A 13,882-nucleotide genomic window follows, 5' to 3' on the forward strand; every position below is an offset into this window, starting at 1 on the left:
TTTTTTCTTAATCATTTAGTGTATATTAACCTTATAATATTTTGTTGTAGTCTTTAATAATCTAAATATTATCCTAATGAATTAAAAGTTATGAAGGCAAGAAATAAAGTAATTACTCAAATCTAGCTAGTAAATGTAGTTTAAATGCAGCTATTTATCAGCAGGTGTGAAATGTCGTACTGTTCGAAGGGTTAAGCCAAAAGAAAACATTTTATTCATAAAAAATTTATAATTATCAAAATGTGTAACTATAAAAATAAAAGAGGTGAAAAAAGATGTAAATGTGAATAAATGATAAAACTGGAATAACTGCTGAACCAAGACTGAATGATTGATGTACAATTTGGAAGACAGAATAATATGGATACATTGTCTTTCACTAAATCTTTAAGTGAGGTATGAGCCAAAAAGTTATCTGCAATCAGTACAATTTTGCCTTATCAGGTAAACCAACCAAATTCTGCCGACTCTCGGATATGAAATGATTTTCAAACCAATCATTCATTAGCACTTGTGTCATCTGCATTCTTTTATTTGCACGATATATAATGGGAAACATTTTACTCCTTTAAATGCTCAAGGGCATGTATTATTATTATTATTATTATTATTATTATTATTTTATGAAAATTTTACACTTTTGCGTTTCTGCCATATTTGCACATGCTAAAATTGCTAGTCTCGCTTTGGAATCTTTGACACGAGTCAGAACCTTTTCTGTGGAGGTTTCCAAGATATTTTGCGGTGCATATTGCCAGAAAAGATCAGTTTCATCAGCGTTGTAAATTTGTTCTGGAGATAACGTTTTAACTATTAATGAGTTCAGTGAATTCACCTGCAAATTGTTCAGCAGCTGAAGCTTTTTTTGCATGAAATTCTTAATTTCCTTATACCATGACGATTTTTAAATGTGGTTAACCAACCTGTTGAATATGAGCACTCAAATTTTAAAGTTCAATTCTTAGTAAAATATTTTAGAGTTCACCATAACATATTACCCATCAATGGTACACCCTCACTGCAATGCTGTCCGACCCATTCAGTTATCACTTTGTTGTGATCTTCACTAATTTTTCTGTTATTCGTTGCGAGTGGGGTGTTGGAATCTACAAAAAGTTCCTTTTTCTATTTTCTTATGTCATATACAGTTGACTTTCCAATGACATACTTCTCGCACGATTTTGACACGGATATACCTTTATCCATTTCTTGCAGGATATCCACTTTTTTGTTTAATGGACATTGAAACATTCTTTTGCTTTGTGGATCCTGTTGCACTTCCAGAATTTGAAACTCTTTTCGACACGATCAAAAGTTGAAACTTTAATTATTATCAGATTGCTTTAATAGAAGCAGCCTACAAAAAATAATTAAGCTGGATCAAATCATAAAGTTAAGGAACAGTGCAGTCTGCTACATTGGCTGAAATTCCTTGTAATCAGTAACATATAATTTTAGCCTAGCTTAATAGAGTCCGCTCTACATTATTGGCTGTGCATCATGAGATTGGCGACAAAAGACAAGTTCCACCAAATTTCGTCTTGCTTCTATCTCATGCTGACTGATTGTATTAGTTTAGTTATTTATTATACTTATGTCTATTTCTTGCACATGCTTAAGGCTTAGCTAAATCCTGAATAAATTCCCACATGTACTTATGACTTATTGAGAGCTGGCATTAGATATTTTGCCACCTGATGCAGTCTCTGCGGGTCCTAAATTCTGCTACCAAGCACCTCCCTAAATTCTAAATTTTTGCCACTCCTAAATTTTGGATCCCAGTGGTTTCCATAAGTTCTAAAAATGTTTTCATCCTTTAAATTTGTTACTCAGTGCTTCTCTAAATTAAAAAAATCTTGTCCTCCCGAAATTCTGCCGCCCAGTGCAGCTATGCGAGCTCTGGCACCGGTTCTGGGTTTATGTGGGAAAAAAAATCACTTATTCTTAATTCAAATAACACTGAATGTAATCTTTTGGCCTATTAGCATCATTAATAAAATCTATTTCGTCAACATAAAGGATTACCATACTTCTTTGTGCTAATATATATATATATAAGGGCATCACTGCATGAGTCATTATTCAAGTTTTCATGTGTTGATAAGCATCTGGTGATGAAAGTAAAATATAAGTAATGATTGGCTTTCAAGAGGTGTCAGGGAAATAAAATATATGTAGGTGTTAAATCAACGATGTTTCTGTTTTAAATGTTTCGGTTTGATATAATGCAGCTACCAAATTATTGATCACAGAAATTAATGCTAAATTATTGTTTCTTCAATAACGAGGTATTTATTCAATGCTGAAGGGAAATCTAGAATCGTCATTCTCCACATGTTTTATCTACGGCGGAAAATTCAACTGCTCATTCGTAAAATATTACTTCTCTGATGTTTGGGTCAATCATAGTTTCTGATGATCATATGGTATTTTATTGATGTCCATGCCAATCTGTTTATATCTGATAGGTGAGGTACACAGAATTCTTTTAATCTGTTGAGCATGTCTTTAACATGGCTGTATTTATTTGGTCATGATTTTTGTTATCACTTGATAAAAAATTGCATTTTTTTCTTTAATGATCTCGATATTATTCTGATGAATAAAAGGTTATGGTATCAAAGAGTAAGATAAATAATTCTGAAAATCTAGCTAAATTGTGTTTAAATGCTGCTGTTCATGAGCAAATCCAAAACCTATGCTTCTCAGAAGGTTAAGTCTTTTCCACATTCTGTATTCCTTGAAGAACTGTTTCATAAGGAGTAGTTTCATATGAAAGCGATAGTATTTCTTTTCATTGATGAGAATTTATTACATAAACTTGTAGAAGCCCTTTTTCAACCTGTAATTTTACTTGTTATATTTATTGTCTGACTATTTATGTATTATTTTTTAAGTAAAATAAAAATAATGAATTTATCTTGTTGCTCTGAATCCTTTATAATTCCTTTATTTCCCCATCATTCGATGATCATAACAACATTTTGTCTTTGTTATATTATCAGTTCTCTTCACATTATCTGAAGTGTATAGGAACAAAATGCAAAATATAAAGTTCTTAGACTTCCTTTAGAAAAGTCAGAGTTGTTTTGGGATAGATTAAAAGATAATTTTTTTCCTACTGAATTCAATATATGACAGTAAATTAAATGAACCTGCTGAAAACAAATAAAAAGTAAGTACTTTTTATCTGCTTCTGTATAAGTATATTGATGTTAAGTAGCATAGTGCTTTTTGTAGTCGATATGTGAGCTGAGAAAGTGGCTTTATAGATGATTAAAAAACTACTGATAGAAGGAATTCTCTATCTTCTCTTCCTCACAAAAGTTAAAATAAATGTGACATATTTTGTGTTTTTGAGTCTCCTTTCAGTACTCAAAATTACTTTAAAAATAATTAAACTAAGGAAAATATTTTTTCATTGCAGACTTTGGTTAATGTAACGTAAGTTTTAAACGTAGGTTATTTTTATTATATTTCTTCTAACTTATTATTATGCTAATGGTAAGAGGTTAGTCAAAATAATGAAAGTTTTTTTATCAATATATCAAAGTCTAAAATTATTGATTATTAATTTATCACACAATATAAACAGATGATTAGATGAAAATCTAATCAGGTTAGTAATCAGGTAATCGGGTGAGATGAAAGCACCTTTCAAATTATGAACTTGTATACTTTTTTTCTTTTCAAACATGTTAGTGACAAGAAAATGCACTTTTTGCTAAATACTTGAATAATGCTTATTTTACTGAAAAAGGAAAATACAATGCATTTATACTGAGTTACTATTTTGTTTGCAAAGCTTCATATGTTAAATTTCAAACCCAGGGACAAGAAAATCATATGTGGTTGTATTTGGTAATGGAAGTACATTGCTTTTATAACTTTTAAATCTTTTTTTAGTTATTTTCTCCTTTACTGAGTTCTTTTAAATCTTCTGTTCTTCTCTAGGAACTTTTATGAATTGCTGCATCTATATATAATCTTTTATTTATATTTTTTAAATAGATTTTTATTCTTTGAAAAATATTGTGAATCCGTATGCTGTCTTTCTCCATGTTTTGAAGTTTGGATTTAGTATTCAGAATTAAATCTAGGTCATATATGCTGTTTGATATAAGGAATACTTTCACCTTTTAAAAAATATAACATAAAATTCTTACAATGAAAGTCCTCTGTGCCATATTTGAAGCATTCATTTCAAATGTTCTTTGGGCCCACCAGCAGCCTAGGATAAAGTCACTAAACACTGATAGTTTGGTCGAGGTTTGAATCTTGTGAGCAGGCTGGCTGCGTGGGCGTTTTCGTAGTGTTCCTCATGTGTAACATGTATATGAGCCAGTTTCTCTTAGAAAATCCTCCATGAAGGCATCCTCTCCCTTTAGGCAGATAGCCCTATTGTGCTGTGCCGTAATCTCAATAAATCAAACAAATGTTCTTTTATCCATTTTTTTTTCCAGAAATTTCATTGGTCATTACCCATGAAATCCAGTGTAAAGATAGTTTTGCAGTAGATAGACACAGAAATTTTAAGACAATTTTTATATTTTGTTCCAGTCTATTGAAGTTTTTTTTTATGGTTTAGCTTTTCTTGTCATGTCAATGATATACAATTCTCCTATCTTTGAAAGTAATAACTTTAAGGTGATCATTGCAAAAACATTTTGCACTATAACATGTATCTTATTAATGTTATGTATTTTAAAAAAATAGTACTTGATTCTGTGATTGATTCTTTTCACTTGTTCAGATATCCTCCACTTTACAAAATTTACATCTTAGATTCTTTTTTCCAGTCCCCCCCCCCAAAAAAAAGCACTTGAACTTTTTATCAAGAAAAGTGGAAATGTGATTCAAATTTTGTTTTCTACCTAAAAAGATTACCAAAAAATATACCAATTATTATTATGCATGTGGATTTATGCCAGTTTTCACACGACATTTTAGACATTCAAAGAACTATTCTGTAGAGGTTTTAAAAAATGCTATTCTTATCAGCTGATCATGTTATTCTTACTTCAAATCCTTTACAAAGAAAGCATACAAATTTTAACTTTGGGCATTTGGTCGGACAGCTAATGAAATTATAGATGCAGAGTTTGTATGGATGCAATTCATGGTAAGATATTAATGATTGAGCAGTGTTTTCTGTTCCCTATACCATAACTCTTTTATCCCCCACTGTCATTCCTATAATACCCTGATTTCTTCGTCATTGCAACCTTCTTTAAGTCTTCCTGTGTGCTTCCTATCATTTCATTTTTAGTGGTTGAAATTATGTTGTACATATATTATTTCTATTTATGTAGACAGCAGATTTAGTTCATCATTAACTGATATAATGTTATTTAATATGAAGAGTAATTTTGAATTGATAGTTTTCGAAGACCTGGGGAATACTCAGACACTTTTCCATACAAAGTAATACTAATTGCCTCTTTATGCCATTTTATCATGCAAAAATTTTGACAAGAACATTTTACTGTCATGTGGAAGAAACTTGCATCTCACATTTTATATTTAGATGATAGCATTTTTAATATAGAGAATATATCTTTTTTCTTACCATTGTTAAAATAAAATATTAATGACAGAAGGAAAAATATATAACCAATATTAAATTTTTTAAAATATTGGTCTGAACAGTTTCATAAAATCTTTTATAAAATGTTAACATTTTCTAGTAATGAGTTATTATTTAATAATACTTAATATGCAATTCTAGATTTTTGTTATAGTTTTGTGGAAATATTTTAGAAACAAAAGGATATTAACAAAGTTCCTATAGTCTTTTCTATGATTTACTGAATATTTTCCTTATATATTTTTATTTTTACATCCATTTAAAAATCTGTGTAAATTTGACTTTCTGCAATATGCAAAACAATATATTTTTATTTAACATTTAATTTTGTAATGAGCTGTTTTATCTTTTTTCCAGTATGTAAGATCGTGAACACTCATCCACATGAATATCTTGTAGATATATATGATCTTCTTTACTTGAAAACACATGAGGTATTGTCTGAGAATTGTATAAATTGTATTTTATTTAAATCTGTACCCTTTTTTGTGATAATTTCATATTTATATGTACATTACTTGTGTATAATGCAAAAAAGGTCAATATAATTTTTGTTAATTGTATAAAATATATTTTTCCGTGAAGTATCAAGAAAGTATAGAGTGAATACAAATATTGCTGTGTAGTTAATGGTGAGAATATAGCATCAAGCTCATGAAGCCATGAATCCTGCATGCCAGGTTGAAACTGTACAAGATCATGGTGGCTCAGTCATGCTCTGGGGTAGTTTCTCTTGGCAGTATTTGGAATCTTTGGTAATTGTAAATAACCTCCCTCAATATGATTCTGTACTTAGAGTGGCTGGGTGATCATCTCCTTCCATTAATATTGTCCTGTCATTCACACGAAAATAGAGTATTCTAGCAGGATAGCTGCACCTTTCACAGGTCCTGGTTGGCTACTGCCTTGTCGCATGGGCATTTCCTCTGAATTTCTGCGTCAAGAATTAGCTACCTAGAAGCCCTGACTTAAATCCTACTGGGCATAGTGTTATCACCCTGTATTATTTTCTAAGGAATTAAATAATGAAGAATATGCATATATATATTTTCCTAGCATTTTAAAAAAATGGTGCCTAAAGCCATCAGATTTTGAACAACATAGTCTTTCATCCGAACATATGCATCTAGAAGCCTGAATTTTGAATATTATGTTTCATACTTCGTAAAACTGTAAATGAATTTTTAATTAACAAACTCAACGATTTGAAAACAAGTGGTGGCAACACTGTACGGAATAAAACATTTTATCTCCGGCATGCAAGACTGTTTATCAGAAATTCCAAAGATATGCTATTTTAAATATTATGTGGCCGTTGAGTTGAATTTTATGTGGCATATGTGCAAAGAACATGATATTTAATTAATAAATTTATTTAACACAAAATATTAATACTAAGAAGACCAAGAAAAAGTGTTGCAAGCCATCTAAGAAACCTGAACATTGATATGATGAACTGAGAAAAGACTGAAAAAACAACAACAACCCTAAAAAAAACACCAAAACTTAATACTTCATCATTTAAGTTCTAAATATACGCTGCTGTGCCGTTGTTAACATTTTTATAATTTTACTGTTGAATATTTATATAGTACAAGTGCAAAGCAAATGCTTAATACTGTGAATTCAGCAAGAATGTAAAAAAGCCTTAAACCCTTTTTGGGTGACCATTTGTAAAACCCACTTTCAGCTGTTTCAGCAGTACTGTAATCTTCAAATAAACACAGATATTTCATTTGTGGTTTTTTAGTGTGAATTTTGACGTAATGCTGCAGTTTGCTATCAGTCTTTAATATTTATATTACAAGATACAGGAATAGTAGGGTATCCATTCACATTAGAAAGTAAAACTGCCTTTAAACTTATTTTGAATGGCTTAATGTGCATCACTGACTTCAACTATCATTACAATCATATATTCATTCGCAGCTACTAAATAATTTTATTTTCCTCTTTTTAAATTTGCAGATTCATTATTTTGTGCTATATGTGTAACTAATTTTAATAAGATTTTTTGTTAGTCTGTGATAAAAACTGCTGCCTCAATAACAGTACTTTTTAAAAAATATATCACTTTCATGCAAAAAAACAAATATTTGTAAAAAAAAAAATTATTGGTGATTATATCTTTAAGGCAAATGTCAGAATAAATGGGGTGTAAATTGTGTAAAATACCCATCATTTTCATAGGAAGGATTTTTGTCACACAACAATGTTCTTAGACTGATTTCATTTAAGTTAAAATTCAGTTTGTGAATAATTCTTTGCAAACAGTCTGTAACTGAATTAAAGCTGAGATTTTGTTCTGACTAAGGCATAAGAAAAGGTATAAATTAATTATTTCATAATGTTTATTCTAACATTTTAGAACTATGCATGTACCCATTAAATTTTGTATTTAATGTTGCTTTTTGTTAGAAGTAATAAATTTGTGTGTATTTTCAGCCAAGTACTCTAAGAAATGATATACTTGACTTTAGTGGCTTTACATTTGAAAAGGGTTCTACTGAATATATAAAACGTAAACAGCTATTGGATAGGTAATATTAATTTAATTTTCTTTATATTTTATTTAATGCATAATTGTATTTTCTTATGATTATTTTTTTCGTGATTTAGAATGCTTTATAATTCAGTCCGAAGAATATATAATACTTTAATCCATACTACCACTGAAGTAAAGGTGTATTCTAAACCCACTATGATTGCTGAAATATTCCAGTTTCTTTTCAAGTTACCAGATCATGATACTAGTAAGTTAGCTTTATACTTAAGTAAATTTCTTAAATTTACTCTTAAACTTGTTTTATGTCAATTCATATGTAATAATAATATAGCTACTTACTCCTTCTTAGTTGTGATAGATATTTTCATTGATGTGTGTCAGCTGTTATATAGAAAATTTTATGAGAAGTGAAGTTTTCGTAAAAGCTGAATTAAAAGTTCATTAAAATTTTAATAAGTTTCTTCTGTTTAATTTATAGATTGTATAAGTATCATTGGACATTAACTTCGAATGTCAACTTTTTTATGGAATTCATGATTTTAGCACTAAAACTAGCATAATTTGTTTTAATTTTATTGACAAACATAAGTTAATTAGAATAGATGTTGGTTCTTGGATTGACAGTTGCAGTATAAACTCTTTAAAAATCAATAACAATTTTTAAAGTAATTGGTTTCACATCTGAATGTGATACAGCACTAAATATTGATATTGCTAACAATATGAGTAAATGCAATTTTAAGTTTAACCTTTTATTTTCCTACTAGACTAAAGTTCCCTCAATAAAATCACTCAACTATGTCCGAATGGGACTTTTAAGCTCCAATTTTAAATTTAAAAAAGAAAAAGGAAAACTAACATTTTTGTAAATTTAATACGAAATGTTTCTCACGTATAAATAAATGTAATAAAAAAGTTTTCAACTTCTTTTTCAAAAAATAAAGTGATTCGAGACGTAAAGAGTTAAAAGGAACAGTAATAGTTACACTAACATAGTAAAGTCAAGGATTTCATCTAAAACTGGTTTTATCAGTGGCTGCATAACATCAGATGTGAATACCCTCTTTTTGTTTTCATGATTCAGAATTGTCATGACTGGATGCAGGCAAACTACAAGCTTTGCTAACTTCTTGAAGCACATTAAGAAGAATCATTTTAAAATATTTAAAAGAACACAATATTATATATAATAATTTACAATTATTTTGATATTACATTTACATTCTCTTTACTTTATTAAATCTATTGTATACACGAATCTTCTCTTAATCCTCTACTCGATCAACGTGTTGTCAGGTATGCAAGTAAACTTTCCTGAAAAAAATTCATTAAAAAGGGCTTTTGTCTTCAAATGACTGACTGACTGAATAATTAAACATGCAAAAAAATTAATTTGTGTGAAATCTGTTGTACATTTGCTAAAAATGTTGTAATAATTTTAATATCAATAAATAAGTTTTTGTAAATACGTTTTCATAATTGGCTATTTTTTAAATAGGTGTACGTCCTCCTCCAACTACCAAACCAGCTACAAAGGCAGCTTTGACCAAAGGTTGCCCAGTTGTAAAAGTTGTGCCTGGCATGGTAAGTTTGTGAAGCTTCCCTCCTTTCTCTTTTAAATAAAAGCAGAAATAATATTGAGACACAGTTTTAGTTCCTTCTTCTGGTTAATTTACTGGTGACACAGAACATTAAGAACAGTTTCCAGAGAATTGTAAAAAAAATTTAATGTTGTATTACCATATCTATATATTTTTTGTTGCCTGTCAACTTTCCATTCATATTCTTCAGTATCAGATGCTAATATTGAATCATATGACAAATATTAAATGATCTTAAGGATTACAATATGCAAGTATAGTATACCTTTGCATATTTTAATACACTGTATTGGATATTATATTTTGTGAGTTTTTAGTTTTTATGTTAAAACTAATTCTGATTCAGTTATCTTTTGATGCAGAAAACATTTCTGAGACATATGGGGGGGGGGAATATGAACTTTTGATCAAGAGTAATTTGTGCAAGCTCCTTTTGGGGGGATGACTTGCTTCTTAGTTTCTTTGTTTTATTATTTCTGAACTTCTGTTATAACTTGATACATGTTCAACTATATGGAATACATGTTTAGCTCTTTCTTCATATTTTAATTCACATTCCAAGATAGTTCTCGCTGGTTGTGCCAAAGTTAATTATACAAGCCAAATGGAAACCATGTTTCTAAGTATTTTTTCAATCGCTGGTCGTGCCTCAGTTAATTATGCAAGCCAAATGGAAACCATGTTTCTGAGTATTTTTTCAACATTTCTTGCACATTTTAAAGTCCGTTGCAAGTTATATATCTTCTTGGACTACTTGAAATAAATATGAGAATAAATATTATTTTGCCTTTGACACTTATGATGGATTGGTAGTCTGCATTGGTAATTAATTGCAATAAATATGATTTACTCCTAAATGCTTTGAAGTCTTTTTGGCAACGCTGAACATGTGACAAGAAACATGTACCCCTGAGTATACAGCTTTCTGAAAAGAATTTCTTCACTTAACACCATCTTAACAATAACAAGGATTTGAGGCATTTTTAATCATATTCAAAATGCAGAATATTGCTGCAAATTGCAATAGTTCTTCAATTTTGATTCTCTTCAGATAACAAAACCATCTAAATGTGTATTGTTCAACATTTTTGCTAAATTGTACAATTGAATAAAATTGCATGACGACAATTTGTTCTGCAAGATATGTATATATATATACTCATGCTTTGTTATTTATAATACAGAATTAAACTATAATATTTAATTAAATTTAAGAAAGTGGAAATTAAAAATTTTGTATACAGTTTGAAATATTAATAGTCTGTTTTATGCAAAGATTTTAGAACTGAAATTAATTTATTTAATTTTCCAGGCAGGAGCTACAGTTCCTCCAGGTAAAATTTTGTGTAACCATTTGCTTGCATATGTAGTTTTTATATATATATATATATATATATATATATATATATAATTTCCCTCTCTCTTCCTTTTTATTTATTTTTTAGATGTTCTTTACAGAATCAGTTTTATAAAACCTGTAGAATAAGTAATAAACAAAATGAGTTTCTTTATAATAAGTCTTTTTTTTTCTTTCCCCCCCTCAAAATTTTATTTTTAAGTTGCAGCCTTTACAGAGATATTATTATAAATGTAAAATGACTTTTACGTTTCATTTATTATTATGCTTTGTGTACTATTCTCTTAGTTTAAAATAATCTTTTAAGTGCTTTAAATTGAGAATTCAAGGCTCAATTTATTTAGCCAGTGCAACTTAAACATTTTGAATTATTACTTGGCAGTACTGTCACTTTTTTGAAATATTTACAAGAATTTTAATTTGATTAAGAAACAGATAGTGCAAAAATTCAGATTATTTGTGTTGAAATCTAAAAGTTTCAAATGTATAGTTTGATCTAAATGCAGAAGATATCCAGTTAAGAAGCTAAACCGTCTAGGCTTTCAAATTTATTAAATATTATAATTTTGATCATGAGGCTTTTTAGAAAAATATATGAAATCTAATTTTTTTATATGAGTGCTTCTCTGAAAAGAATTCCACTTGTTATTTTTAAGAAAACAAATGTTTTCAGCCCAAAATGCCTTGTATTCGCTGTAACTTACTGTACATGTTATGGTCTATGGTAGATGACCTGGAAATACATTTACTAGAGTTATTTTGTGTGCATGTCGACATAGATTATTTTTTCTGCCTTGCAAATAGTGTCTCCCTTTCTACTAACTTTAGTAAACCTTCATATTCAGTGTTTAACTGCCATTAGCATCAGTGAAATTCTGCTGCTGAAAGAGAAAGATCGTTTAATATTTTTAAAATAGATTTTGAGCTTCATGATTGTCTGAAGGGCCTCATTAACTTAATACTAATTGAATGAATTAAACTTGGTAAGGTTAAACTGCAAGGGGAAGAAGATGAGCATAAAATTTTATATTACTAATATTAGCATAAAATTTTATATTACTAATATCAGTTTTAAAATGTAGAATTCGGTTTTTCATATTTATTAACTCTACATTTCTTGAAAATGCTGTGAAATCGATGTAAAACTAGGGAAAAAAATATTCATTATCATTAATTAAACAAAGTTTCTTATTTAAAAAAATAGTTAAATATTTTTATATCTGTTTTTATTTATTTAAATGGTACAAATATTAAATATAAATTCTCAGTTTCATATAAGCACGATACAATAAGTATAGTTTGATGAATGAAATTTTAAGAGAATTTTTCTTTCAGCTAAACTACATATTTCTTTGGCATTGTAACCATTTATAAAAAAAAAAAGGGAAGTTTTTCCTCATAATGAAAATATGAATAAATGCAGAATCAATAAACAGATTAAAGTTATGCATTTGTGTGATCCATTGAAGAAAAAAGAAAGGAAAGCATAAATTGTTGATTCTGAAAATGAAATTATTTTGGGTCATTTTAGGTTTTGGAAAAATAACTGCAAAATTTTTCATGGACTTTTCCTTAAAATAAATATGTATTCACAGTTTGAGGTGTGGAGTCATTTGGGGAAAAAAAATCTGTGTGTCGTTTCAAGAAAGGTGTGATTTTAAACTCCCCCCCCCCCTAAAAAAGTTAAAGATGTAATGCTATGTGAAAATTGAAAATTTAATAGTATTTCTTCAAAACTCTTCTTTTAAAAAAGTGAAAAATGAAATTTAGATTTGTCTATTGGTCAGCTGGAACCAGAGAAACACAGTTGTTTGTCTTCAGCCTTATTGTTGGTGCATCGGCTTATTACAATGTAAATTCTTTATCATGTTCAAAATTTGGATCAAATTGGACCTTACCAATTAGATGTTTAGTACAAGTTATGTATAGTATTTATTGTTATTTTATGTATTTTTAAATTATATTTTTAGCTCCTTTACCAAGCCAGAGTGGAAAACTGAGTGATTTAAAAAGAGGTAAATTGACATTTTGGCAGATTCTGCCTTTATATCTTGAACCTTTTGCATATTTGAGAATTTAAAATAAAACTGTAAATGTAAACTCCTTTGCTATGAGTACTATTTTCAAATGTACGATCTAGTTACATGGTTATGTTTAATTATTTTATGCAGTTTACCTTTCGTAATTCATTTCTTCTTACATTATCATGCAAGTCATTAAAAGTGTTACAAAAATAAATAAATAAATTTTAAAAAATTAAAAAATCTGAAAGCTTTCAGATTTTATATTAAGCCCAAGGGGTATTTTATGTGTTACCTTTATTTATTAAATATTATGTTCTTCGCACTTAAACCATGAAATTCTGTTCAACAGCAATATCACAAAATATTTAAAAGAGCATATTTGTAGAATTTCCAATGCACAGTCTTGCACGCTGGAAATAAAAATGTTTCTTCCCACCACCACATACAGTATTGCCATTGCTCGCTTTAAAATTGTTGAATTTCTTAATCAAAAACTCATAAATGCTTTACAAAGTATGAAATAGATAATAAAACGGGTTCCAAGTTTGGACTTCCAGATGCCCATATTCGGGTGAGAAACATACATACATGTATGTAGATTTTTCATCATTTAATTTCTTTAAATATAATACAAGGCGATAATATTTGGTAACAACAATTTACAAAGTGATTCGACATTTATAGTGAATCAACGCAAAGTGCCAAAATGAAATTAATAACCCTTCTGGGCAAATTGGCCCTTTGGGCTAAAAAGAGCTTTGCTAATTCTTGTAACCAAATTTAATCACTTGCGTTTAAATATATATG

At 28.9% G+C, this 13,882-nt stretch overlaps 1 protein-coding gene across 5 annotated transcripts in view; it reads left to right on the top strand.

The window, feature by feature from the left end:
* The window catches only part of LOC118201423 (uncharacterized), a 204,816-nt gene that overhangs the window by 113,717 nt on the left and 77,217 nt on the right, over positions 1 to 13,882 (top strand). For all 5 annotated transcript variants that reach the window (XM_085824882.1, XM_085824880.1, XM_085824884.1 and 2 more), the window contains 6 exons: positions 5,945 to 6,021; positions 8,033 to 8,127; positions 8,207 to 8,340; positions 9,592 to 9,677; positions 11,007 to 11,028; positions 13,022 to 13,066. In XM_085824882.1, coding sequence (XP_085681008.1) covers positions 5,945 to 6,021; positions 8,033 to 8,127; positions 8,207 to 8,340; positions 9,592 to 9,677; positions 11,007 to 11,028; positions 13,022 to 13,066 — 459 coding nt within the window. The remainder of the gene's footprint in view (positions 1 to 5,944; positions 6,022 to 8,032; positions 8,128 to 8,206; positions 8,341 to 9,591; positions 9,678 to 11,006; positions 11,029 to 13,021; positions 13,067 to 13,882) is intronic.

Source organism: Stegodyphus dumicola, chromosome 10, assembly GCF_044657685.1.
Source record: "Stegodyphus dumicola isolate Sdum_Otavi_A_Nest chromosome 10, ASM4465768v1".
NCBI lineage: Eukaryota > Metazoa > Arthropoda > Arachnida > Araneae > Eresidae > Stegodyphus > Stegodyphus dumicola.